The 24,106-nt window shown below is 44.7% G+C and overlaps 1 protein-coding gene across 2 annotated transcripts in view; it reads right to left on the bottom strand.

Annotated features, from left to right (window-relative positions):
• The window catches only part of slc17a5 (solute carrier family 17 member 5), a 67,457-nt gene extending 45,563 nt beyond the window's left edge, over positions 1-21,894 (bottom strand). The window contains exons 1-5 of one of the 2 annotated variants that reach the window (XM_068021095.1): positions 21,713-21,894; positions 19,403-19,599; positions 3,079-3,312; positions 1,942-2,029; positions 608-694 (exon numbers count right to left, since the gene is read on the bottom strand). In XM_068021095.1, the coding sequence (XP_067877196.1) occupies positions 608-694; positions 1,942-2,029; positions 3,079-3,312; positions 19,403-19,599; positions 21,713-21,770 (664 nt within the window). In that variant the 5' untranslated portion in view covers positions 21,771-21,894. The remainder of the gene's footprint in view (positions 1-607; positions 695-1,941; positions 2,030-3,078; positions 3,313-19,402; positions 19,600-21,712) is intronic. The other variant, XM_068021085.1, reaches the window with a different exon arrangement.
• Positions 21,895-24,106: the final 2,212 nt, after the last annotated feature.

Genomic DNA, 24,106 nt, shown 5'->3' with positions numbered 1-24,106 from the left:
GTGTAAAAGTGTATCAGAAGAAAATTTTAATTTCCATCAGGGATTTAGATTGTTGGGTCTCCTGTTACGACTTGGTAATAAATTCACCCCAAGCCACTGTATAGCATGATGCATACAGTAAGGTCTCAAGCATGACTCCTGAAGTTGGCTGCTTTCAGCAGGGGCAGCAAAGGGACATTACAATTCATCTCAGTATATAAGGCCAAGGTAAGGGGGGAAAAACAAGAGCAAGGAGTCCGGCTTCTGATTTCTATTCAGTGAGTCCTACTGGACAATATGCAATGAAACTGAGATCAGCATTAATGGCAACTGACAGGTGAAGTATTTACACGCAGAGTGGCCTGTTTAGAGAGATTTGCACCCCACTTCCTTCCCCCTGGATGATTTTTTTTTAAAAAGGTAAGTAAGAAAAATGAAATACTTTCCAGAGAATGTTTCTCCCTGCTTCACTCAAGCGTATCCCTAACCAGTCAAACAGCAAATGTCAGTAGCAACTTAGGCTAAGTAGTGTGGGAGGAAAGGAAAGAAGGAAGTGAAGAAACAAAATATTAGAGCGAAAGTAAATTACATGTAGATGGTTCACAATTATACTTTTATAAAATCTTACCAAATATGTAAAATACATATGACCAATCCATGTAAAAGCAGATTATCCCAGACAATGGGAGGGAAACAACTGTTCCAAATTGAGCACCTAGAAAGTAATAAGACTCAAGATATAGACACGTATTTGGGATACTAGATGCATACCTACATTCAAATTAGTATTCTATTTCAATAGTTCATAAAAACAGTCCATCAAGCTATATACAATGTGTGTGAACATCAACCCTACAGGTCTTATCTTCACTTTGCAAGGAAATGTTCTGTCCATTTTATATAATCAGCTACAGATTATATCGTATTGCACATAATGGCACTACAAAAATTCAAAACTCTGTGACTGCCATCATAACTCATGAACACAGTATACTAAGAACAAACACTGGAACAAAGGGGCCAAAACCAGAAACAGAATTATATTTTCATTTAGAAGAACATGCAACATGAGAGTGACTCTAATTCTGTGGTTCAGGCAACGAATGCTGCTTGACCTTAGAGATAACTGGGCATAAACAAAACTGGTACATCTGAGGCAACTAAAGAGAGTTTCACTAACAGGATCCCTTTTAAAATACAAGCCATTACAAAAAACGGTCAACATTACAGATTTTATGTTTTGGGATTTTTTTTTTGTTTAAACACTAAGGCCTGTATTTAGTGCAGGCAGCAGGGGTCCCTCTGCCAGCTCCAAAGCGGAGACAAACCTGCTTCACCGGAACCCGGGGCCACATCTGGTCAGCGGCCCTATTAAAGGACTGATGGCCAACTGCCAAGAGCAGTCAGCCAATCAGATGGTCAGCAGTGTCATTGGGAGCAGTGGCCACTACTGGGACTGCACCTGGAGGAGGAGGGCACATTGATGAGAGGGCTCACAACCAGTTAAGTGAGGTCTGGGGGAGAAGAGTTGGTGGCGCCATCGCTGGTGGGGGGGAGCCTCCGTGGGCCAAACAGTGCCCAAAAAAGAAGGCCCACCCACCGCCCCGGAGTCCATAAGAGTTTACCTGGCAGCCTCCCCCGCCACTGGTTAAATGCCAAAAGAGGTGGGAAGAGGTCCTTAACTGGCCATTTAAGTGGCTCAATTGGGCTCTTGGTTAAGAGGGTTGGTCCGCCACCTTCCCACGCCATCTTGCCAGCTTTCCCGCCTCCCAAAGGGCTGGTAAAATCCAGGAGTATTGGTTTAAAAAGGCTAATAAACCTGACACTGGGGAAGCTGAATATGCAATTGATACTGCCACCATTTTTTAAATGATTTCATTATTACTAATGTTAATTCTGCTTTCTGTGTCACCTTCATTCAGCCCAATGTATGCACAATTGTTTTAACTAGAATTAACTCACCTGCATATGATAAACTGAGGAGTGTGCTCCGTTCTACAGGTGGAGCCCATTTAGCCCACATTGCATGCATGGCAGGGAAGGTCACACCCTATTATAGAATCACAGCAGACACAAGAAAAAGTTCAACCTTTTAAATTAACAACCACTGACAGTCATATTGGTAAGAACAAATCCATTATCTTAAACTCTGTTCACTTGCCACCAGTTCCATCCACCTTCCTGTCCATTGTCAGGCTGAACTAGACTGTTGACAACCTTGGCATTGTATTTGACCACGCTGAGCTACTGACCCCATATCATCTCCATCAGCAAGGCAACTTACTTCCGCCTATTGTTCGCCTCCGCTCCTGCCTCAGCCCAATCTGCTGCTGAAATGCTCAGTGATGCCTTTGTTACCTCCAGACTCAACTATTCCAATGCTCTCCTTGCCCCTCCCTCTCTTAATAATGTTCGACAGAATTTCGAGAACTCTGCATTGCTCAAGCCTGGCCTGCTGTGCATCTCTCACCTCATGATTGCCAGTTGTACTTTCGACAACTAACAAAAGGAAATCAACCTGAAATATTACTTCACTTTCCCTTTCTACAGATGCTGCCTGACTTGCTGAGTTCTTCCAGTATTTTGCTTTTGGAGATGGTGAGTTTTGAGATGATAATCTAGGCTACTCAAGGGACATAACAGTAAGCATTCAAAAAACTTCTATCATTAAGAATGCACTTTCCTTTAACATGCTACATTTATGGCCTTTGCCTCCTCCTCCACAAATATTTTATGTCAATATGACTTTTTCCAACCTAGTTGTATTTAATTTGCACCATAATAGTTCTATTATTGGCAGTAGGTGCGTAAGGAGCTAAAAATTCTGAATTGACCTGGTCCCAATCTAATTACTACAGAAAATTCAAAACAATTCACCACATTTGAAAAAGATCCATTTTGTTTTCTAACAAAATTGCATTTAATGCCAATTTGACCCAGCATCTTCCTTCCCAAGAAAGACATTATATTTTCTCGGAATCACATATGCCAAATCAGTCAAAATTAATGAATAAATCTTTATCTGTAACAAATACCACACACATTTGAATGTTTCAATAGAAAATGCTTAAATGTATGAAAAATATCATTAGAACGTACCTCTCCCAGACCTTCAATAACCCTCAGTGCAATTACGCAGTAAGCACTCAGTGCTGCTGCTGGTGGCGTCAATAGTGTTAAAACTGAAGTGCCCAGTATGCCAAAGCCAAGTAACAGCTTCCCTCCAAATCGACCAGCCAGGTATCCACCAGGAATCTGAGTAACGATGTAACCGTAGAAGAAAGAACTAAGGATCCAGCCCTGTATTTCCGAATCCCAGTTATATACCTTGCCCTGTTGGAGACAATTTGAAAAGTTTACAGTAAAGACAGACTTTATCCACTCAATATTTAGCTTATTCATGGTTAAAGTACAGATAAAATAATGGCCAAGATTTTTCTAAGTGCACAATTTATAAAACATTTGAACTTCCACAAATGAGTAATGTGAAAAAGTTCAACATCTGGTTAATTAATATACTAGCACATCATTCAGATGGAATATTTCAACCATACATTTTACATGGAACATGTGCATTGCTGTGCAACCTTTTGTTCTCAGGTTGTGGGTTATGTTGGTAAGGTTACGTTTATTACCATCCCAAGTTGCCTGAGAAGGTGAAGGTAGACCTTCTTGAATCTCTACAGTCCTTGTGGCAATGATGCCCTCATGTGGTTAGCTAGGGGATTCCACAATATTGACCCAGTGACAATGAAGGGACCCAGTTTCCCATATGTCCCAATTTCAGGATACTACGCAACTTAAGAGAGGACCTTAGTGTTCCTGTAACATTGCTGCTTTTGCTGTTGTTGGTGGTGGAGATCACGGGGAGACAGGTGCTGTTTGGAGAAGGCCACCAGTTTCTGAATAATTCTGGTGGAAGTGCAATGAGTTGTAGTGTAAAGACTCTGAAGCATACTGTCATAGTGACTGCAGGAAATCAGTGTACTGAAGTACAGCAATGTAAGCTTTAAAATGGGTTCTTCAGGGTGCTTGCTAACTATTGCATGTGATCAACAGGGAATGCTTCAAACTTATTAAAATAGCCTCTAAGTAGCATCATAACCATTGAAATTTGAAACTGCAACCCATTATTGAAAATGGAGCTGAAAGTGAAGTAGAACTTGCTCTATGACAGAGTGGGATGGAAACTATACAGTGGACTCCATTTGAGTCAGTGCTGCACATAATAAGCAAGGTAGAGTCAAAGGGATCTAGGGGAATAAATTCACAGTCATAAAAATCCAAACAAAGCACTGGAGTTCATTTCTAGAGGAACAGAATTCAAAAGCAGCTAAGTTCTGTTAAACCTGTATAGAACCATTTTTAGACCACACTTAAGAGCACAGTGAACAGTTCTGGTGTCCATAATTACAGTAAGGATATAGAAGTACTGGAGAAAATGAAAAAAAATTACGAAGATGATACCACAACTATGAGATTATAATCATCAGGAAAGGCTGAACAAGTTGAGGCTCTTCTAGAGAAAAGACTGGGATGACCTGATTGAGGACTTTACAATTATGAAAGGGTAGATGTCGAGAAAATGTTTTCATTTGTGGGGGAGACCAAAACAAGGTAAAATAGCCACCAATAAATCCAATACAGAATTCAGGAGAAACTTACACTGCCAGAGTGGTGGGAATGTGGAATTCACTACCACATGGAGTGGTTGAGGTAAATAGCATAGATGAACTTCAGGGGGAGTTAGGTACATGAGGGAGAAAAGTATGTTGATAGGGTTACATGAAGAAAGGTGGGGGGAGGCTTGTGTGGAGAATAAACTTATAGATTTATTAGGCCAAATGGCCTTTTTCTGTGCTGTAAAATTCTATGTTACTAGTGAAGAAATTGATTAAGACAATTGCCAAGAGTTTCCTCAAAGGAATATGGAAGAAAACCTGAAAGCCCAATAGTTCTTTTAGAATAGGTGGAACATGAGGTAAGTGAACAGTGGCAACATCCCAGAGCTGGAGGTCCTGAGACATGTGGAGTAGCAGGTGAAGGGGTCAGCCTCTCATTGTCCTTGTGCCAAGCGGAGATGAATTCATTGGAGTGGGAAAAAGGTAGATACTGAGGTGAGTTACTAAGGAGAGGCTGCACACTGTGGTGCCATGTACACCCTGTATCACCTTCACCTGCTGCTCCATGTGTTTTAGCTTTAGAGATACAGCACTGAAACAGGCCCTTCGGCCCACCGAGTCTGTGCCGACCATCAACCACCCATTTATACTAATCCTACACTAATTCCATATTCCTACCTTCCCTATATTTCCCTACCACCTCTAAAACTAAAACTAAACCTACCTATACTAGGGGCAATTGCTAATGGCCAATTTACCTATCAACCTGCAAGTCTTTGGCTTGTGGGAGGAAACCCACGCAGACACAGGGAGAACTTGCAAACTCCACACAGGCAGTACCCAGAATTTAACCCGGGTCGCTGGAGCTGTGGGGCCGCAGTGCTAACCACTGCGCCGCCCACAGTGTTGTCAGAGCAGGATTTGGCAATGTTCCCTCTTCACATTTTTCTCTTATTTTAACAGAACTGTTGGACCTCTAGATTTTCTTTATTTCTCTTGTAGAAACTTCTATGCAACAGTTGGCAACTGCACAGGCAACACTGTTCAAATCAGAAATTCACGTGAGCAATCACAGAGAAAATTCTGGGAAATTATAGCCTTTGAAAAAAATTGCATGAAGAACAGTTACATGTGAATGAAAGAATTAAAAACCTGTATTTTCTAGTTATACCCACTGCACCTACTACTGTAGGAGAGGTCACAAAAAGCTCAGTACAACAGCCTAACTGAAATCCACTAATATTCTGAAAGGGGAACAATACTCTGAGGAGTAAACCAAGTACTTTTATATTTGAAACTGCTCCTGAAATAAGTTATAAAGATCTTTTGCTTCAAAGGAATTATTTGACTTTGACCCAATAAAGAGGGGCCCAGGTATATCCATTTTAGCATCAGAAACAGTGTTTAGGGCCTGGGAGGCCATCTGTCCCAATCCAATGAATGATATAACACATTCAGGTGCGACTTGCGCAAGTAGTTGAACAGCTGTGTATTAAAACCAGACGGACCACCCGGCATTAACCTAGGCACTGGAAACGACAACGCAAACTCAGCCCCGTCGACCCTGCAAAGTCCTCCTTACTAACGTTTGGGGGCTTGTGCCAAAGTTGGGAGAGCTGTCCCACAGACTAGTCAAGCAACAGCCTGACAGTCATTCTCACGGAATCATACCTTATAATGTCCCAGACAACGCCATCACCATCCCCGGGTACGTTATGTCCCACCGGCAGAGTAGTATACAGTCGGGAGGGAGTTGCCCTGGGAGTCCTCAATATCGATTCCAGACCCCATGAGGTCTCATGGCAGATCAAACGTGAGCCACGAAACTTCCTGCTGATTACCACCTATGGCCCTCCTTCAGGGTGCAGAATGTACTCTGGGTGGGGGACTTCAATGTCCATCACCAAGAGTGGCTCAGTAGCACCACTACTGACCGTGCTGGTTGAGTCCTAAATGACATAGCTGCTGGACTGGGTATGTGGAAGATGGTGACGGAACCAACAAGAGGGAAAGACATACTTGACCTCGTCCTCACCAATCTGCCTGCCACAGATGCATCCGTCCATGAGTGTATTGGTAGGAGTGACCATTGCACAGTCCTTTTGGAGACGAGGTCCCGCCTTCGCATTGAGTATGCCCTCCATCGTGTTGTGTGGCACTACAACCGTGCTAAATGGGATAGATTTCGAACAAATCTAGCAATGCAAAACTGGGCATCCATGAGGCGCTGTGGGCTATCAGCAGCAACAGAATTGTACTCAACCACAATCTGTAACACCATGGCATAGCAAATCCCCCACTCTACCATTACCATCAAGCCAGGAGACCAACCCTGGTTCAATGAAGAGTGCAGGAGGGCATGCCAGGAGCAGCACCAGGCATATCTCAATGAGGTGTCAACCTGGTGAAGCTACAATCCAGGACTACTTGCATGCCAAACTGCATAAGCAGCATGTGATAGCCAGAGCCAAGCGATCCCATAACCAACGGATCAGATCTAAGCTCTGCAGTCCTGCCACATCCAGCCATGAACGGTGGACAATTAAACAACTAACTGGAGGAGGTGGCTCCACAAATATCCCCATCCTCAATAATGGGGGAGACCAGCACATCAGTGCAAAAGAGAAGGCTGTAGCATTTGCAACAATCTTCAGCCAGAAGTGCCAAGTTGATCCATCTCAGCCTCCTCCTGAAGTCCCCAGCATCACAGATGCCAGACTTCAGCCAATTCGATTCACTCCACGTGATATCAAGAAACGATTGAAGGCACTGGATACTACAAAGGCTATGGGTCCTGACAATATTCCAGCAATAGCACTGAAGACCTGTGCTCCAGAACTTGCTGCGCCCCTAGCCAAGCTGTTCCAGTACAGCTACAACATCTACCCAGCAATGTAGAAAATTGCCCAGGTATGTACTGTACACAAAAAGCAGGACAAATCTAACCCGGCCAATTACCGCCCCATCAGTCTACTCTAGCATCAGTAAAGTGATGAAAGGTGTCACCAACAGTGCTATCAAGCAGCACTTGCTCAGCAATAACTTCCTCAGTGGCGCTCAGTTTGGGATCCGCCAGAACAACTCAGCTCCTGACCTCATTACAGCCTTGGTTCAAACATGGGCAAAAGAGCTGAACTCAGGAGGTGGGATGAGACTCACTGCCCTTGACATCAAGGCAGCATTTGACCCAGTATGGCATCAAGGAGCCGTAGCAAAACTGGAATCAATGGGTATCAGGGGAAAACTCTCCACTGGTTGGAGTCATACCTAGCACAAAGGAAGATGATTGTGGTTGTTGGAGGTCAATCATCTCAGCTCCAGGACATCATGGCAGGAGTTCCTCAGGGTGGTATCCTAGGCCCAATCATCCTCAGCTGCTTCAATGACCTTCCTTCAATCATAAGGTCAGAAGTGGGGATGTTCACTGATGCTTGCACAATGTTCAGCACCATTCGCGACTCCTCAAATACTGAAGCAGTTAATGCAGAAATGCAACAAGACCTGGACAATATCCAGGCTTGGGCTGTTAAGTGGCAAGTAACATTCGCGCCGCACAAGTGCCGGGCAATAACCATCTCCAATGAGAGAATCTAACCATCTCCCTTTGACATTTAATGGTATTACCATCGCTGAATCCCCCACTATCAACATTCTGGGGGTTACCATTGACCAGAAACTGAACTGGAGTAGCCATTTCAATACCATGGCTACCAGAGCAGGTCAGAGGCAAGGAAGCCTGCGGCGAGTATCTCACCTGATTCCCCAAAGCCTGGCCACCATCTACAAGGCACAAGTCAGGAGCGTGATGGAATACTGTCCACTTGCCTGGATGGGTGCAGCTCCAACAATACTCAAGAAGCTCAACACCATCCAGGACAAAGCAGCCCGCTGGACTGGCACCCCATCCACATTCATTCCTTCCACCACCGCTGCACAATGGCAGCAGTGTGTACCATCTACAAGATGCACTGCAGCAAAGCATCAGGGCTCCTTAGACAGCACCTTCCAAACCCACGACCTCTACCACCGAGAAGGACAAGGGCAGAAAATGCATGGCAACACCAGCACCTGCAAGTTCCCCTCCAAGCCACACACCATCCTGACTTGGAACTATAATCGCTGTTCCTTCACTGTCGCTGGGTCAAAATCCTGGAACTCCCTTACTAACAGCACTGTGGGTATACATACCCGCACATGGACTGCAGCGGTTCAAGGAGGCAGTTCACCACCACCTTTTTGAGGGCAATTAGGGATGGGCAATAAATGCGGGCCTAGCCAGCGATGCACATCCCAATAAAAAAAACAGATTAAGCTCTCTGTAAGGTAATATTATTCCCTAATATTCATAGGGCTGTTACTTTCTCCCTGGTCATACAAGATGATATAGAATCCATCTTGAAAGATGCTTTTGAAAAGAATAGTCCCATGGTTGAGTAAAGTATCCTGCTATGACAGAGAAATTGCCTTTGTATTTCTCCCACTAGGAAACAGTTTGTTTTAATTTGTAGGACTATTGCAGTCAAAGTAATTTTGGCATTGACACCTTTACTGAAGTATTTATACTATTCAAATTAATATTTAAGTACATTTATACTTCCAAATCAAGCTCCATCAATCAAAGCCATCCTATCTGCATAGTATTAACCATACGACAGGTGCTCTGAAATATTTGAGCAAGAAAATAATCCTGTAAGGGTGTCACTTCCAAAACTAGTTTGACTGCCAAAGTTACATAACTTAAAATGGTATGACTCTAAAGTTTCCTATTGGGAGACGAACTGTGACCCCAAATTCCCATGGAAATTCTTGAAATGTTGCCTCAATGTTTCTCGGTCCACCCTTTCCATCTCCCAAGGTGAACGGGATTGTATTAAGTTACGTACAAATAATGAAGAATGTACTTATCACTGGAAGTGTTTCTGCTTTGAAGGTTTGCTGACGTGCTGAGCTGGAGCAGCAGCATAGACTGGGTAAACCTAACGAGCACTAATGCTGTGGAGGACGAGTTTCTGGAGCGTGTTAGGGATGGTTTTCCAGAGCAGTATGTTGAGGAACCGACTAGAGAACAGGCTATTTTAGATCTAGTATCATGTAATGAGAAAGGACTAATTAATAATCTTTTTGTAAAAGAACCTTTAGGGATGAGTGACCATAATATGATAGAATTTTACATTATGTTTGAAAGTGAGGTAGTTCAATCTGAAGCCGGGGCATTAAATTATGAAGGTATGAGGGGCAAATTGGCTGAGGTGGATTAGGAAAATATATTAAAAGTATGACAGTGCATACAAAATGGATAGTCTTCAAAGAATTATTACATAGTTTACAGCAACTATACATTCCTTCAAGACACAAACACCACAAAAGTAAAGGCGATCAACTGTAGCTAATATAGGAAGTTAAGGATTGTATAAGATTAAAAGGCCTATAAAGTTGCCAGAAATAGTAATAAACCTGAGGATTTTAGAATACAGCAAAGAAGTACCAAGAAACTGATACAGGGAGAATAGAATATGAAGATAAACTAGCAAAAAACATAAAAAGGAACTACAGGTATGTAAAAAGTAAACGTTTGGCTAAGACGAATATGGGTCCATTACAGGCAGAGTCAGGAGAATTTATAATGGGGAATAGAGAAATGGCAGAGAAGCTAAATGATTACTTTGTGTCTGTCTTCAGAGGCAGAGAAACCCCCCAGAATTAGAGATCCAAGGGACTAGGGAGAATGAGGAATTGAAGGAAATTAGTATTAATAAGAAGGTTGTATTGGAGAAATTGATAGGGCTGAAGGTTGATAATTACCCAGGACCTGATATTCTACATCCAGGTGTTGACAGAGGTAGCTATGGAGATAGCGGATGCATTGGTGATCATCTTCCAAAATTCTATAGATTCTGGAACAGTTCCTGTAGATTGGAAGGTAGCAAATGTCACCCCACTATATAAGGGAGAGAGAGAGAAACAGGGAACTACATTAATAGGGAAAATGTTAGAATCTATTCTAAAGGATGTGATAAATGGACACTTGGATAATAATGATCTGATTGGGCATAGTCAACATGGATTTATGAATGGGAAATCATGTTTGACGAACCTGTTGGAGTTTGAGGATGTTATTAACAGAAGTGATAAAGGGGAGTTGGTGGACGTAGCATACTTGGATTTTCAGAAGGCTTTTGATAAAGTCCCCCACAGGAGGTTGGTTTGCAAAATTAAAGCATATGGGATAGGAGGTAATATACTGGCATGGATTAAGGATTGGTTAACAGGCAGAAAACAGAGAGTAGAAATAAACATGTCATTCTCGCATGGGCAGGCTATGACCAGTGGGGTACCGCAAGGATCAGTACTTGGCCCCAGATATTCACAATATATATCAATGATTTGGATGTAGGGACCAAATGTAATATTTACAAGTTCACAGATGAGACAAAACTAAGTGAGAATGTGTTGTGAGGAAGATGTAAAGTGGCTTCAAGAGGATTTGGACAGAATTGGTGAGTGGGCAGATGGAATGTGGAAAAATGTAAGGATATCCATTTTGGTAGAAGGAAAAGATGTGCAGAGTATTTCTTAAATGGTAAGAGATTAGAAAGCGTAGATGTACAAAGGGACCTGGGTGTCCTTGTCAATAAGTCACTGAAAGCAAACATGCAGGTACAGCAAGCAATTTGGAAGGCTAATGGTATGTTCGCCTTTATTGCAAGAGGATTTGAGTACAGGAGTCGTGAAGTCTTGCTTCAAATGTATAGAACCTTGATTAGACCACACCTGGAGTACTGTGTGCAGTTTTAGTCCCCTTACGTTAGGGAGGATATTATTGCCATAGAGGGAGTGCAATGAAGGTTCACCAGACAGTTCCCGGGATGGCGGGACTGTCCTATGGAGAGAGATTGAGGAAACTGGGCCTGTATTAGAGTCATAGAGATATACAGCATGGAAACAGGCCCTTCAGCCCATCGTGTCTGTGATGGCCATCAAGCACCTAACTATTCTAATCCCATTTTCCAGCATCAGGCCCGTAGCCTTGTATGCTATGATGTTTCAAGTGTTCATCTAAATACTTAAATGTTGTAAGGGTTCCTGCCTCTACCACCCCTTCAGGCACTGTGTTCCAGATTCCAAATCCCCTCTAAACCTCCTTCCCCTTACCTTAAATCTATGCTCCCGGCGATTGAGCCCTCTGCTAAGGAAAAAGTTTATTCCTATCTAACTACCAATGCCCCTCATAATTTTGTATACCTCAATCAGGTCCCCCCTCATCCTTCCCTGCTCTAAGGAAAACAACCCTAGCCTTTTCACTCTCTCTTCACAGCTGAAATGCTCCGGCCCAGGCAACATCCTGGTGAATCTCCTCTGCACCCTCTCCAGTGCAAATCACATCCTTCCTAATAGTGTGGTGTCCAGAACTGTACACAGTACTCCAGCTGTGGCCTAACTAGTGTTTTATACAGCTCCATCATAACCTCCCTGCTCTTATATTCTGTGCCTCGGCTAATAAAGGCAAGTATCCCATATGCCTTCTCAACCACCTTATCTACCTGTGCTGCTGCCTTCCGTGATCTATGGACAAGTACACCAAGGTCCCTCTGACTTTCTTTACTTCCTAGGGTCCTACCATCCATTATATATTCCCTTGCCTTGTTAGTCCTCCCAAAATGCATCACCTCACACTTCTCAGGATTAAATTCCATTTGCCACTGCTCCGCCCATCTATATCGTCCTGTAATCGAAGGCTTTCCTCCTCATTATTTACGACACCACAAATTTTCATGTCATCTGCGCACTTACTTATCATACCTCCTATATTCACGTCTAATTCATTAATGTACACTACAAACAGCAAGGGTCCCAGCACCGATCCCTGTGGTACACCACTGGTCACAGGCTTCCACTCGCTAGAGTTTCGAAGAATGACAGGTGATCTCATTGAAACTTACAAAACTCCTACAGGGCGTGACAGGTTGGATGTAGATAGGATGTTTCCCCTGGCTGCTAAGTCGAGAACCAGGGGTCATAGTCTCAGAATAAGGGCTAGGCCATTTAAGACTGAGATGAGGAGGAATTTCTTCACTCAGAGGGTGGTGAATCTTTAGAGGACTGTGGAAGCTCAATCATTACTGTCTTGAACATGCTCAATCAATGGATTTCTGGATACAAATGGCATCAAGGGATATGGGAATAGCATGGGAAAATGGCATCGAGGTAGATGATCAGCCATGATCTAACTGGCGGAGGAGGCTCGACAGGCTGAATGGCCTGCTTCTGCTCCTATGTTCGTATTGTCATGCAGGCCCCCACCTGCCAAGAATGAGGCACATTAAACTTCAAATTGTTGCTGGGAAGAAAAGCGGGCCTATTACAAGGAGTTGCCAGGCCCTAGTTGGAAAGACATCTTTGCATCCTGGCAGACAGTGTTGGAACAAAGGAACCAGTCCCTGCTCCCAATACACAGAACAGACGTGGTCACATGATTAACTGGCTGTTGCAATGTTTTGAACTGAGTTTTAAATTGGAGAAACAGTGTTTTGAAGACAGAAAGCTCCTTCACTGAGAACATCTCTCTCCTGTCTTCTCTCATCATCTTTGGAATCCATTGAAGACACACGAACCACAAGAGAGAAAAGTCTCCTACAGTGAACAAGGTTTAAGAATAATACTGGGCCCCAACCAAAAGCAAGAAATACCTACATGCAAGAACTCTACAGTGAGCTCAAAGCAAAGCAACAAGAAACCCTTCAGATATTGCCTCAAATCTCTTCACTTTATTTTTCTTTTGCTCTTTTGTCTCTATTTGCATGTGCGTATCTCGTATGCATGCGAGCATGTGGCGCGGCTTGTATCCATAGGAGTTAATCAAATTAGAATTTAAGTTTTAAGAAATTTCATTTTTATTTTCTAAACCTAAGAAAGCTTGTTTGTGCTCATTTTTTTGCCTTATAATTGGAAAGTGGTGAACAAGGATTCACCAAGGAGGAGCTCAAAACACGGTGTGTTAAAAAATTATACCCGGTTATGCTAAGACCAGGCGAAGGCCAAGAGGGACCCCTAAACCTGGTCCTAGCAGTATGTTCAAGCTTCCACACTGCTGTTTCAGTTTTCTCAGTCAGTAGATTGCTAAATGCACTAGCTGCTCTCCATTGCAATAAACACTTGCTACTTCAATTTAAAACAGGAAATGTTTGGGGATGCATTAAGAATACTTGGGGCCCTGAGCTCAGAACATTTGGACCTTCCCCTGCAAAACCACCTGTCATCCGTGCAATAAAATGCCTGTAGATTAAATATCCAACTTTATGAAGAGCAGTTACAGAAGCTTCTGGAAGCCCTTCCACCATCTCTTCCCACCCTGCTAGAAAGCTCCAACAAGATCTTCCACTTTTCCCACTTGTTACGATCAGGTGAGGAAGGAGTCTTGGGCTCCCCTTTCGCCCTTCTCTGGTTTGACCGCAACAGGGTTTATCCTTTTTAACACAGTGATTGAACTTACCACCTCAGTGAGCACTTGCTCCTGTTCCGCTAATATAATTGCAACTGACCCAGATAGGTTTTCTTGACCTTAAACAAGAAAGATGCAAGTTTATCATCACTCTAAACCAGTTAAAAATTATGAACATACGCTACGTATCCACGCCCCCATTCACACAAGAGCCACACACACACAAATAGATTGCAGAGATGAAAAGAGAGCTGGGAGGTTGGAGTAGAGTCTGTAATAAATGGAATTGAAATACAGTTCAGTAGTCTCAATGAGTCTTTAGTAGAAATTGTAGTCCTGAAGTCCTCACTGGGCCACGTTCACATTGCAGACTTGCTTGTATCCCAGTTGTTGGTTGTAAGGATCTGTAGACTTGGCTTCGCCAGCTGCAGCTTGAGGCTCTCTGGATCTCTACTGGAGAGAGAGAGAGCTGTTCCCTTGATCAATTTCAGTTACAGTCTGCCTTCTGAGTCACCACTCTCAATCTCCCAGAGTTGCACAAGCAGTCACATGATATGACCACCTCTTTGTGTTTTTAAGGTTCTTCTGCAATTTTCTTTGAAATTCAAGGCTCTCCCCTCAGGCTGCCCAGAAATACTTGGTAGGGGGTTTGCTCTTTCAAAGTCAATGAGTGTCAATGGCTCTTGACGACCACGTTGATGAGGTTATCTCAGGTAACTGAATCAGAGAGCATCCCATTGTTCTGGCTAGGATGAGTCAATCATGTTTGTCTCCAGTCTAACCCTTTGGTTTTCACATGCCATGGCCATCTTGGCTGCTAGCTGTTCCTTTTAAAGTTGTTTGTAACAATTTCCAGTAAAAGACTCAGGCAAAGTTCCACTTGATGAAATTAATATTTTCCATCTGGCATGTGGGGTTTTCATGACACACACTGTTCACAGGCTTCTCCGACCTTATCTTCCTACCCGTGGGGCCATACGGTGCAAAGCGTAACCGTCATCAGGGTGTCAGTGCCAAAACTACTTTGACTATCAAAGCTGCATGACCATCAAATTCCAGTCACTGTTGTCATGCATTTTAAATACCATAACCTGCTGATGACTCTGTTCAAGTTTATGGTGTGTTTTTTTTGACCAGGGTGTGGACTTTATAGGCTTGTGTGTGGAGGAAAATTCCTTCTTCAGAGGATTTGAACGCATGTGAAAGCAGCAGGGAGAAGAAAATCCCAAAAAGTGTGGGTGCGAGAACACAGCCCTGTTTCACACCACTCAGGATAGGAAAGGGCTCTGATGAGGAGCCACCATGTTGAATTGTGCCTTTCATATTGTCATGGAATGAGGTGATGATACTTAGTAGCTTTGGTGGACATCCGATCTTTTCTAGTAGTCTGAAGAGACCACGTCTGCTGACGAGGTCAAAGGCTTTGGTGAGATCAATGAAAGCAATGTAGAGGGGCATCTGTTGTTCACGGCATTTCTCCTGTATCTGACGAAGGGAGAACAGCATGTCAATAGTCGATCTCTCTGCACGAAAGCCACACTGTGCCTCAGGGTAGACGCGCTCGGCCAGCTTCTGGAGCCTGTTCAGAGCGACTCGAGCAAAGACTTTCCCCACTATGCTGAGCAGGGAGATTCCACGGTAGTTGTTGCAGTCACCGCGGTCACCTTTGTTTTTATAGAGGGTGATGATGTTGGCATCGCGCATGTCCTGGGGTACTGCTCCCTCGTCCCAGCACAGGCATAGCAGTTCATGTAGTGCTGAGAGTATAGCAGGCTTGGCACTCTTGATTATTTCAGGGGTAATGCTGTCCTTCCCAGGGGCTTTTCCGCTGGCTAGGGAATCAATGGCATCACTGAGTTCCGATTTGGTTGGCTGTATGTCCAGCTCATCCATGACTGGTAGAGGCTGGGCTGCATTGAGGGCAGTCTCAGTGACAGCATTCTCCCTGGAGTACAGTTCTAGGTAGTGCTCAACCCAGCGGTCCATCTGTTTGCGTTGGTCAGTGATTATGTCCCCCGATTTAGATTTGAGGGGGGTGATCTTCTTGATGGTTGGCCCAAGAGCTCTCTTCATGCCATCATACATTCCTCTGATGTTTCCGGTGTCTGAGGCCAGCTGAATATGACTGCATAGGTGTTGCCAGTAGTCGTTTGCGCAACGCCTAGCTGTTCTTTGTGCAGTACTTCTGGCTGCTTTAAGTGCTGCGGATGTTAAATCGCTGGGGGCTTTCTTGTAGTTCAAAAGTGCAATGCGCTTAGCGGCTATGACAGGTTCCAGCTCTTCATTATGAGATTGAAACCAGTCTGCATTTCTCTTCGCACTTTTGCCGTAGGTGGTCAAAGCTGACTCATAGATGGCGTCTCTGATGTGGGCCCACTTGGTCTCAGCATCCCCTGTGGGAGTGTTTTGAAGGGCTGTTACAAGTGAATTTAGAAATTTTTGTAACAGCTGTGGGTGAGAAATTCTGCTCGTGTTGATGCGCGGGTGGCCCTTCTGCTTGGAATGATGCAACTTCTTTGGTCTGAGTCTAACCTTGCTGCACACCAGGGAGTGGTCGGTGTCGCAGTCCGCACTGTGGAAGCTGCGTGTGATTTGAACACTGTTTAAGGCGGCTCGCCTTGTGACAATGAGGTCTAGCTGGTGCCAACGACGTGATCTTGGGTGCCTCCATGAAACCTGGTGACAGGGTTTAGTGTGAAAGAACGAGTTGGTGATGCAGAGGTTATGATAGGTACACAACTCAAGCAGTCTCTGCCCGTTCTCATTCATCCTTCCAACGCCATAGCGCCCAAGGCAGGAGGGCCATGAGTCATGGTCGGCCCCAACCCTGGCATTAAAGTCCCCCAGCAGGAATAGGTGTTCGGTGTTGGGGATGCTGCTAATGATGTTATGGAGTTGTTCATAGAACTGGTCTTTAGCTTCAGGTGCGGAACAGAGTGTTGGAGCATAGATGCTGAGTAGGTGTACTGGACCAGAGGTGGTGAGCAGTCGGATGGACAGTATGCGTTCCGAGCCATTTGAGGGAGGCTCTATCATGCTGAGCAAGGAGTTTCTGATGGCGAAGCCCACTCCATGCTGTCTTGGTTCTTCAGGATCCCTGCCCTGCCAGAAGAAGGTGTAGTCTTGCTCTGCTAGAGAGCCACTCGCGGGGAGGCGAGTCTCCTGAAGTGCTGCAATGTCTACATTGAGTCTACTGAGCTCGTTGTTAACGATGGCGGTCTTCCGAGAATCGTTGATTTGTGTAAGGTCTTCCGACAGGCCAGGACACATAGTTCTGACGTTCCAGCTTGCAAAGCGAAGGGCTGGTACCTTCTTTCCTTTTTTCATGTTGTTTGGTGCGGTGTATCAGTCCACCTTTCGGGCAATGACCCTGAGCTCCAAGCACCCATTGAAGCAGGCAGACTGTGGCGGGACAGAACCTTATTGACCGGGGGCTGCCCGGTTTGAGGCGGGCGGTAGCTGTCCAGTGAGGTGCAATGACCTCTCCCACCGACAAAGGCAACCCGTGGCGCCCAGTTTCTACGCCAATTTATCTGGACTTATAACCCGTAACTGCTGCCTTCCGTGTTGTTTCAGTCGCTGTGAGGCAACTATGGAGTGACCTCTCCATGGCGCATGCCTGGGCAAATTTATGGAGGTTGAGAGTTGCCCAGTCGTCAAAACCCCCCTCTCGGCCTTTCTGGTGGGGTCCAAAGGAGTGCAGGACACGACGTTTGGCACCAGTATGGCTGCAGGAACTGCCGGAAACATGCCAAAGGTGACACATGACCGCCTACGGGGTTCCGCTCCGGATTTTCTGTTAGGGTTTACTCCCTTAGCCTTGGTCTCTCCCGAGACGCCCACAAGGCAGTGGGGTTGTTGGGGCCCCTACACAGGTGTAGGATGGTGCCGGTGGGAGGAGGGGATGCAAGGGGGAGGGGTAGAGGGAGGGGGTGGGGGGGGGGGTGCAGGGGAAGGGGGTGCGGGGTGAAGATGGTGCGAGGGGGGGGCGGGCTGGGACGGGGTTGTGAGGGGGTGAGCTGAGAGGGTGGAGCAGGGAAGGGGACGGGGGTGGGGGGGGGTGGAAGGGGGGTAAAGGGGGGGTGGAATCTGGTGCAGGTAATAAGCCATTTCCTCAGTGCCCACCATCGACGTCCGGAAAGCTCATCCACGTCCTTCGGGAGGTGAAGCATCATTTGGCAGACTTAGAGGTGATTACATTTGCTAAGGGGTTTTTTTTTTTGCAGTGGTTTAAATAAAGGCATGCAGCATTGCCGACAGTGCGCTGCAGATGCTCTCCGAGCCATCTCCCGCGGGCGCTTTGAAGTTGCGGCCGGGGGGGCCGTTCGTGGATGTTTTGGGTGTTCGGGGCACCTTTTCACAGGACTTCTCTCGGGTCCCGCAGCTCCTTCTTCACCTCAATGGACTTACCGCATGCCGTGGCTGCAGACACTCTGGACTGTGAAGACAGCAGGATCGGAGATTAAAGTATCGGCAGCTGTGCTCGTCAGTTTCATCCGGATCAATTTCATTGAGAAAACAAAGAGCAGGTGTGGCTGGGGGAGGGCAGTGGGCCCAGGTAACATAGACTAAACTAACTGTTAACTTTTAGATAGGGCTAAAATGAACTGATTTAAAGAGCCAGGGGAATTTAAACAGTTTAAGAGGGCAGATTGGGGGAGAAAACGTTAGGGATGGGAGCAGATGGCCATGGATAGAGTTGAACAGCAAGGGAGCTTCCTAGGGAGCTTCCAGCCCAGGAGCCATCTTGAAGTTAGCTTGTGTTAATGCAGCTCTGCTAATACTGTATTTATATTCTCGCGCTGCCGCAGAATACACCCCACCCGAGGTTGATTTATGAAACACTAGTTCCTCTTGTAGCAGAGACTCAACTCAAGAAATGGTTTATTCTGTGTCTGGAGACAAAGCACCGACAGTGAAAATCATAAATAGCTGCCCAGTCCAGCAATCACAAAGGTATATTACTCTGAAGTGGCAATAGTGACTTTTGAAGAACTGCATACATACAGTCATTTCAGTGCTGCTGCTAATGTTCTGAATTCTGTCCCACAGTATAACTCAAGAGAATTCAGAGTACCAGCATTGTAAACAGATTGCAGAAGTGACCAAGAATATCAAGCCAGTAATACAGCCATGGACATCTACACAACAGGGCCAGGTTGGAGCAGCAGCAGCTCACAGCATAACATTACCATGCGGAATTGTGAAACATTAGATATACAAAAACAGATTACCTAAACACCTATTGTAAACAATTTCTGCGCTAAATGGTTTGGTCATTTTTAATAATGTTTACCAATACATACTTGTAAGTATTACATCTGGACGTACAAGTTGGAGATACTGCTAAACGTTATCGTACCTTTTTCACATTATTTTGAGGAGTAGAATTGGAATGTGTTGGACATGCCTCAATACTCTCGTTCTTCAATAAAGTTGCATTATTATCTAACATCTCGACCATTGCCACGCTGAGGTTCACACGTAGTGCATACACAACAAAAAATCCCCAAAAGGCCAAAATCGCCAGGTTGTATCGAGCAGAGCAGCAAGCTGATACTGGAGGGAATATTGAAAATAGTTATTTGAAGAACATATATAAATCTTACATGGCATACCACCTCTAATATAACAAACGAGCTAGAGATGTAGGCAAAAATGTGAAATCCTGGCATATTTTGGCTCTGGTATGGTAAAACCAGCAATGTCTACATACAAATTAATCGGTGGACTATCCATATTTTTCTACTTCATCAGTTAGTCTTTTAAATTAAATTTTTTCTGGATTCTCTTCTAGCCCCTTCAGTACCTGCACTTTTTTTTTTAAACTGTTAAGGCCACACTGCCTCCATTGTTCTCAACCTGCTCTCCTGGAGGACAAAAAACAGACATTACAGTGAAACTCATCTCAACACTTTTAGAACTGAAATCAGTAATCCCAGATTGAAATATGGTTACTTTCGGAGGCTACCACAAGAGTACAACATCCTGTTGTGGCTGTGACTTCCATAGACTTTCAGAATTAACTGATTCTAGCTTTCACAACTTTGACAGTGAAGCTAGTTTTGGCACTAACAACACACCATTAATCTAATGTTTTTAATATCTGAATGAACAGTTTCATATATGTTGCATTTCCATCATGCAAATGCTGTATTGGAACTTATACCATGAAGACAGAGTAGCTTTGAGAGATTCAGAACTGGGTTTGCAGACCAAATTCAAAGCCAAGGGTGATTTCCCTGACACAACAAAATGTCATAGTCATAGTTTTACATGATAGTTTTTATAAAGTTCTTGAACATTGAGATCAAGTGTCATAGATTTATTAAGCATGTACTCAATCGTACACTTTAAACATTGTATTTAGAACCACGCCTGATGGCGGTTTAATTAGGGATTTGAACACATTACAGTTCAGAGCTCAGTTTGAGGCCTTTATGAATCCAAATACTCATTACAAGCGTTCCCGTTTTATAAATTTTCACACCTTTTGTGACAATCCACTGCTTCGATATGACATGATTAGAAAAAGTTGAAATAGAATTCCATATAAGAATTTAATTGAACTTGTCCCTAATCAATGAGAAAATTAATTTACTAATTAAAAAGCTTCTTTACTATTGGCTAATGAAATCAACATAACTCCCTTACTTTGTTATCTTATCAATAGCTTGGCTATTACAAATAATTAAAAAATTCATCTGGCTGAATAGCAATTATAAGTCTGTTATTGATTCCCTAACATTCAGCACCTGAACATAAACCCAAATAAAAATGTAGAACCAGATATTTTCCTTTTGCAGATTTGCTTCCTGCACTTGTTACGGCCGGCACAGACACGACGGGCTGAATGGCCTCCTTCTGTGCCGTAATTTTCTATGGAACTAAATGAGGCAGGAACTGAGACAAATTTTTTTGGGGGGGGGGAGATTCGCATATATAAATCTTTGAAGGTGGCAAAACAAGTTTTTAAAAAACATATTGAATCCTTGGCTTTAATAGAGGAAAAGAATATAAAAACAAGGAAGTTATGCTAAGCCTTTATAAGTCAGTTCGGCCTCAGCCGGAGTATTGTCAAATTTTGAGCACCAGACTTAATGGCTGTGAGAGATCAGAGAAGCTTCCTGGGAGTAGAGGTATTCTTACAGCAGAGAAGGTGAAGAGATTTAACAGAGGTTTTCAAAATCATGAACAGTTTTGATGGGATAGATAGGGCGAAACAATGACAGGAGGGTCAGTAACCAAAGAAAGAGTTCTAACCATCTGGAATGCCTGTGGAAACAGAATCAAGAATAACTTTCAAAAGGGAATTTACCAAGTACAAGGAGACTAATTTGCTGAACTATGGAGGAAGAGTAGGAGAGTGGGACTAATTGGAATAGCTCTTTCAAAGAGCCGGCATAGGTAGGAAGGGCCGAATGGACGCTTCACTCATTTCTTTTCCCCTGACAACACAATGGTTGGTAGCGTATTGCTGCATCTTTCAAGGGGAGAGAAAGATTTTTGTGACCAGATTACATTTTAGAGAATCGGATATATTGCCCTCCAGAAAAAATGGACTTGAACTGGACAGGCAGCAACCGCAGCTTTGGAAAACAATCAAGACTCTTGGCATCCTCTGTTCACAACACCGACCCTTTCAAATAACCCGGGGGCCGATTTCACGCACCTCTCTTCCGCTCCCTGCTAAGCAGCGGCTGGATATCCTCCTCAGCCGATCCTTCCATCTTGCAGTCCTCACCGGCTCAGCCCGCATCCGCCTTCCCATCACGCGCACTGCCCGCTTCCGTCTCCATAGCTCCCAGCCGCGGTAGGTCACGTGCCCGCTCACCTCGTCGGAAGCGGTCGTGTCGCCTGTACGCGCGCGAGCAGGAGGGCGACTGGTAACGTGCGCGCGAGCAGGAGGGCGACTGGTAACGTGCGCGCCAGCAGGAGGGCGACTGGTAACGTGCGCGCGAACCCCGCTGTACGCCTGGTGACGTTTGTGTAGGTTGGGCGCGTCGGATGACGTGCGCGCACATCAGGGTGCGCCTGGGACTGACGGCGGAGCGCGTGCACGAGGAAACTGCCCATGGCATTGCACCGACAGTAACCAGCACCAATCAGCATGAACCTGACCAAATACTCGGAGTATTGCAAATTCTGCTCGTTGTACAGACTGTAATTATTCTCCATTATTACTATTTTCCTGTGCACTTAAGAACTTACGGGCGGCACAGTGGCGCAGTGGTTAGCCCTGCAGCCTCACAGCTCCAGCGACCCGGGTTCAATTCTGGGTACTGCCTGTGTGGAGTTTGCAAGTTCTCCCTGTGTCTGCGTGGGATTTCGCCGGGTACTCTGGTTTCCTCCCACCACCAAAAGACTTGCAGGTTGATTGGTAAATTGGCCATTATAAATTGCCCCTAGTATACTTAGGTGGTAGGGGAATATAGGGACAGGTGGGGATGTGGTAGGAATATGGGATTAGTGTAGGATTAGTATAAATGGGTGGTTGATGGTCGACACAGACTCGGTGGGCCGAAGGGCCTGTTTCAGTGTTGTATCTCTAAATCAAATTACCTTTACAGAGCATTTTATATGTTTAAAATCATAGAATACAATCATAATATGGTTACAGCACGGAAGGAGGCCATTCGGTCCACCGTGTCCATGCCAGCTCTCTGCAAAACCAACTCATTTAGTCCCACTCCCCCACCTTTTCCCTATAGCCCTGCAAATTTATTATCCTCAGGTAAATATCAAATTCTCTTTTGAAAACCTCAATTGAATCTGCTTCCACCACTCTCAGGCAGTGCATTCTCGATCCTAACCACTCACTACATAAAAAGGTTTTTCCTCATGTCACCATTGCTACTTTTGCCAGTCGACCCCTCATGATTTTGAACACCTCTACCAAACCTCTTCTTCATCTTTTCTTCTCCAAGGAGAACAGCCCCAGCCTTCTCCAATATAATACAAACAAAAGCAAAATACTGCAGATGCTGGAAATCTTCCCTTTAGCAGAAGGGTTGAGAACCAGAGCACACCTATTTAAGGTGACTGGCAAAAGGAGCAATGGCGAAATGAGGAAAGACTTTTTTTACGCAGCAAGTGGTAATGATCCAGAATGCACTGCCTGAGATTGAACATAGAACAGCACAGTACAGGCCCTTCGGCCCACAATGTTGTGCAAACCCTTTAACCTACTCTAAGATCAAACTACCTATATACCCTTCATTCTACTATCATCCATGTACCTATCCAAGAGTCGCTTAAATGTCCCTAATGTATCTGCTTCTACTACCACCGCTGGCAGTGCATTCCACGTACCCACCACTCTCTGTCAAGAACCTACCTCTGACATCTCCCCTAAACCTTCCTCCAATCACCTTAAAATTATGCCCCCTGGTGATAGCCCTATCCGCCCTGGGAAAAAGTCTCTGGCTATCCACTCTATCTATGCCTCTCATCATCTTGTACACCTCTATCAAGTCACCTCTCATCCTTCTTCGCTCCAATGAGAAAAGCCCTAGCTCCCTCAACCTTTCTTCATAAGACATGCCCTCCAGTCCAGGCAGCATCCTGGTAAATCTCCTCTGCACCCTCTCTAAAGCTTCCACATCCTTCCTATAATGAGGCGACCAGAACTGAACACAATATTCCAAGTGTGGTCTAACCAGGGCTTTATAGAGCTGCAGCATAACCTCGCGGCTCTTAAACTCAATCGCCCTGTTAATGAAAGCCAACACCCCATACGCCTTCTTAACAACCCTATCAACTTGGCTGGCAACTTTGAGCGATCTATGGACGTGGACCCCAAGATCCCTCTGTTCCTCCACACTACCAAGAATCCTGTCTTTAAGCCTGTATTCTGCATTCAAATTCGACCTTCCAAAATGAATCACTTCACACTTTTCCAGGTTGAACTCCATCTGCCACTTCTCAGCCCAGCTCTGCATCCTGTCAATGTCCCATTGCAACCTACAACAGCCCTCCACACTATCCACAACTCCAGCAACCTTTGTGTCATCGGCAAACTTACTAACCCAGCCTTCCACTTCCTCATCCAAGTCATTTATAAAAA

Source organism: Heterodontus francisci, chromosome 3 (assembly GCF_036365525.1).
Source record: "Heterodontus francisci isolate sHetFra1 chromosome 3, sHetFra1.hap1, whole genome shotgun sequence".
NCBI lineage: Eukaryota > Metazoa > Chordata > Chondrichthyes > Heterodontiformes > Heterodontidae > Heterodontus > Heterodontus francisci.
Note: the sequence above shows the minus strand (reverse complement) of the source record. Positions and strands in the feature narration are given on the sequence as shown.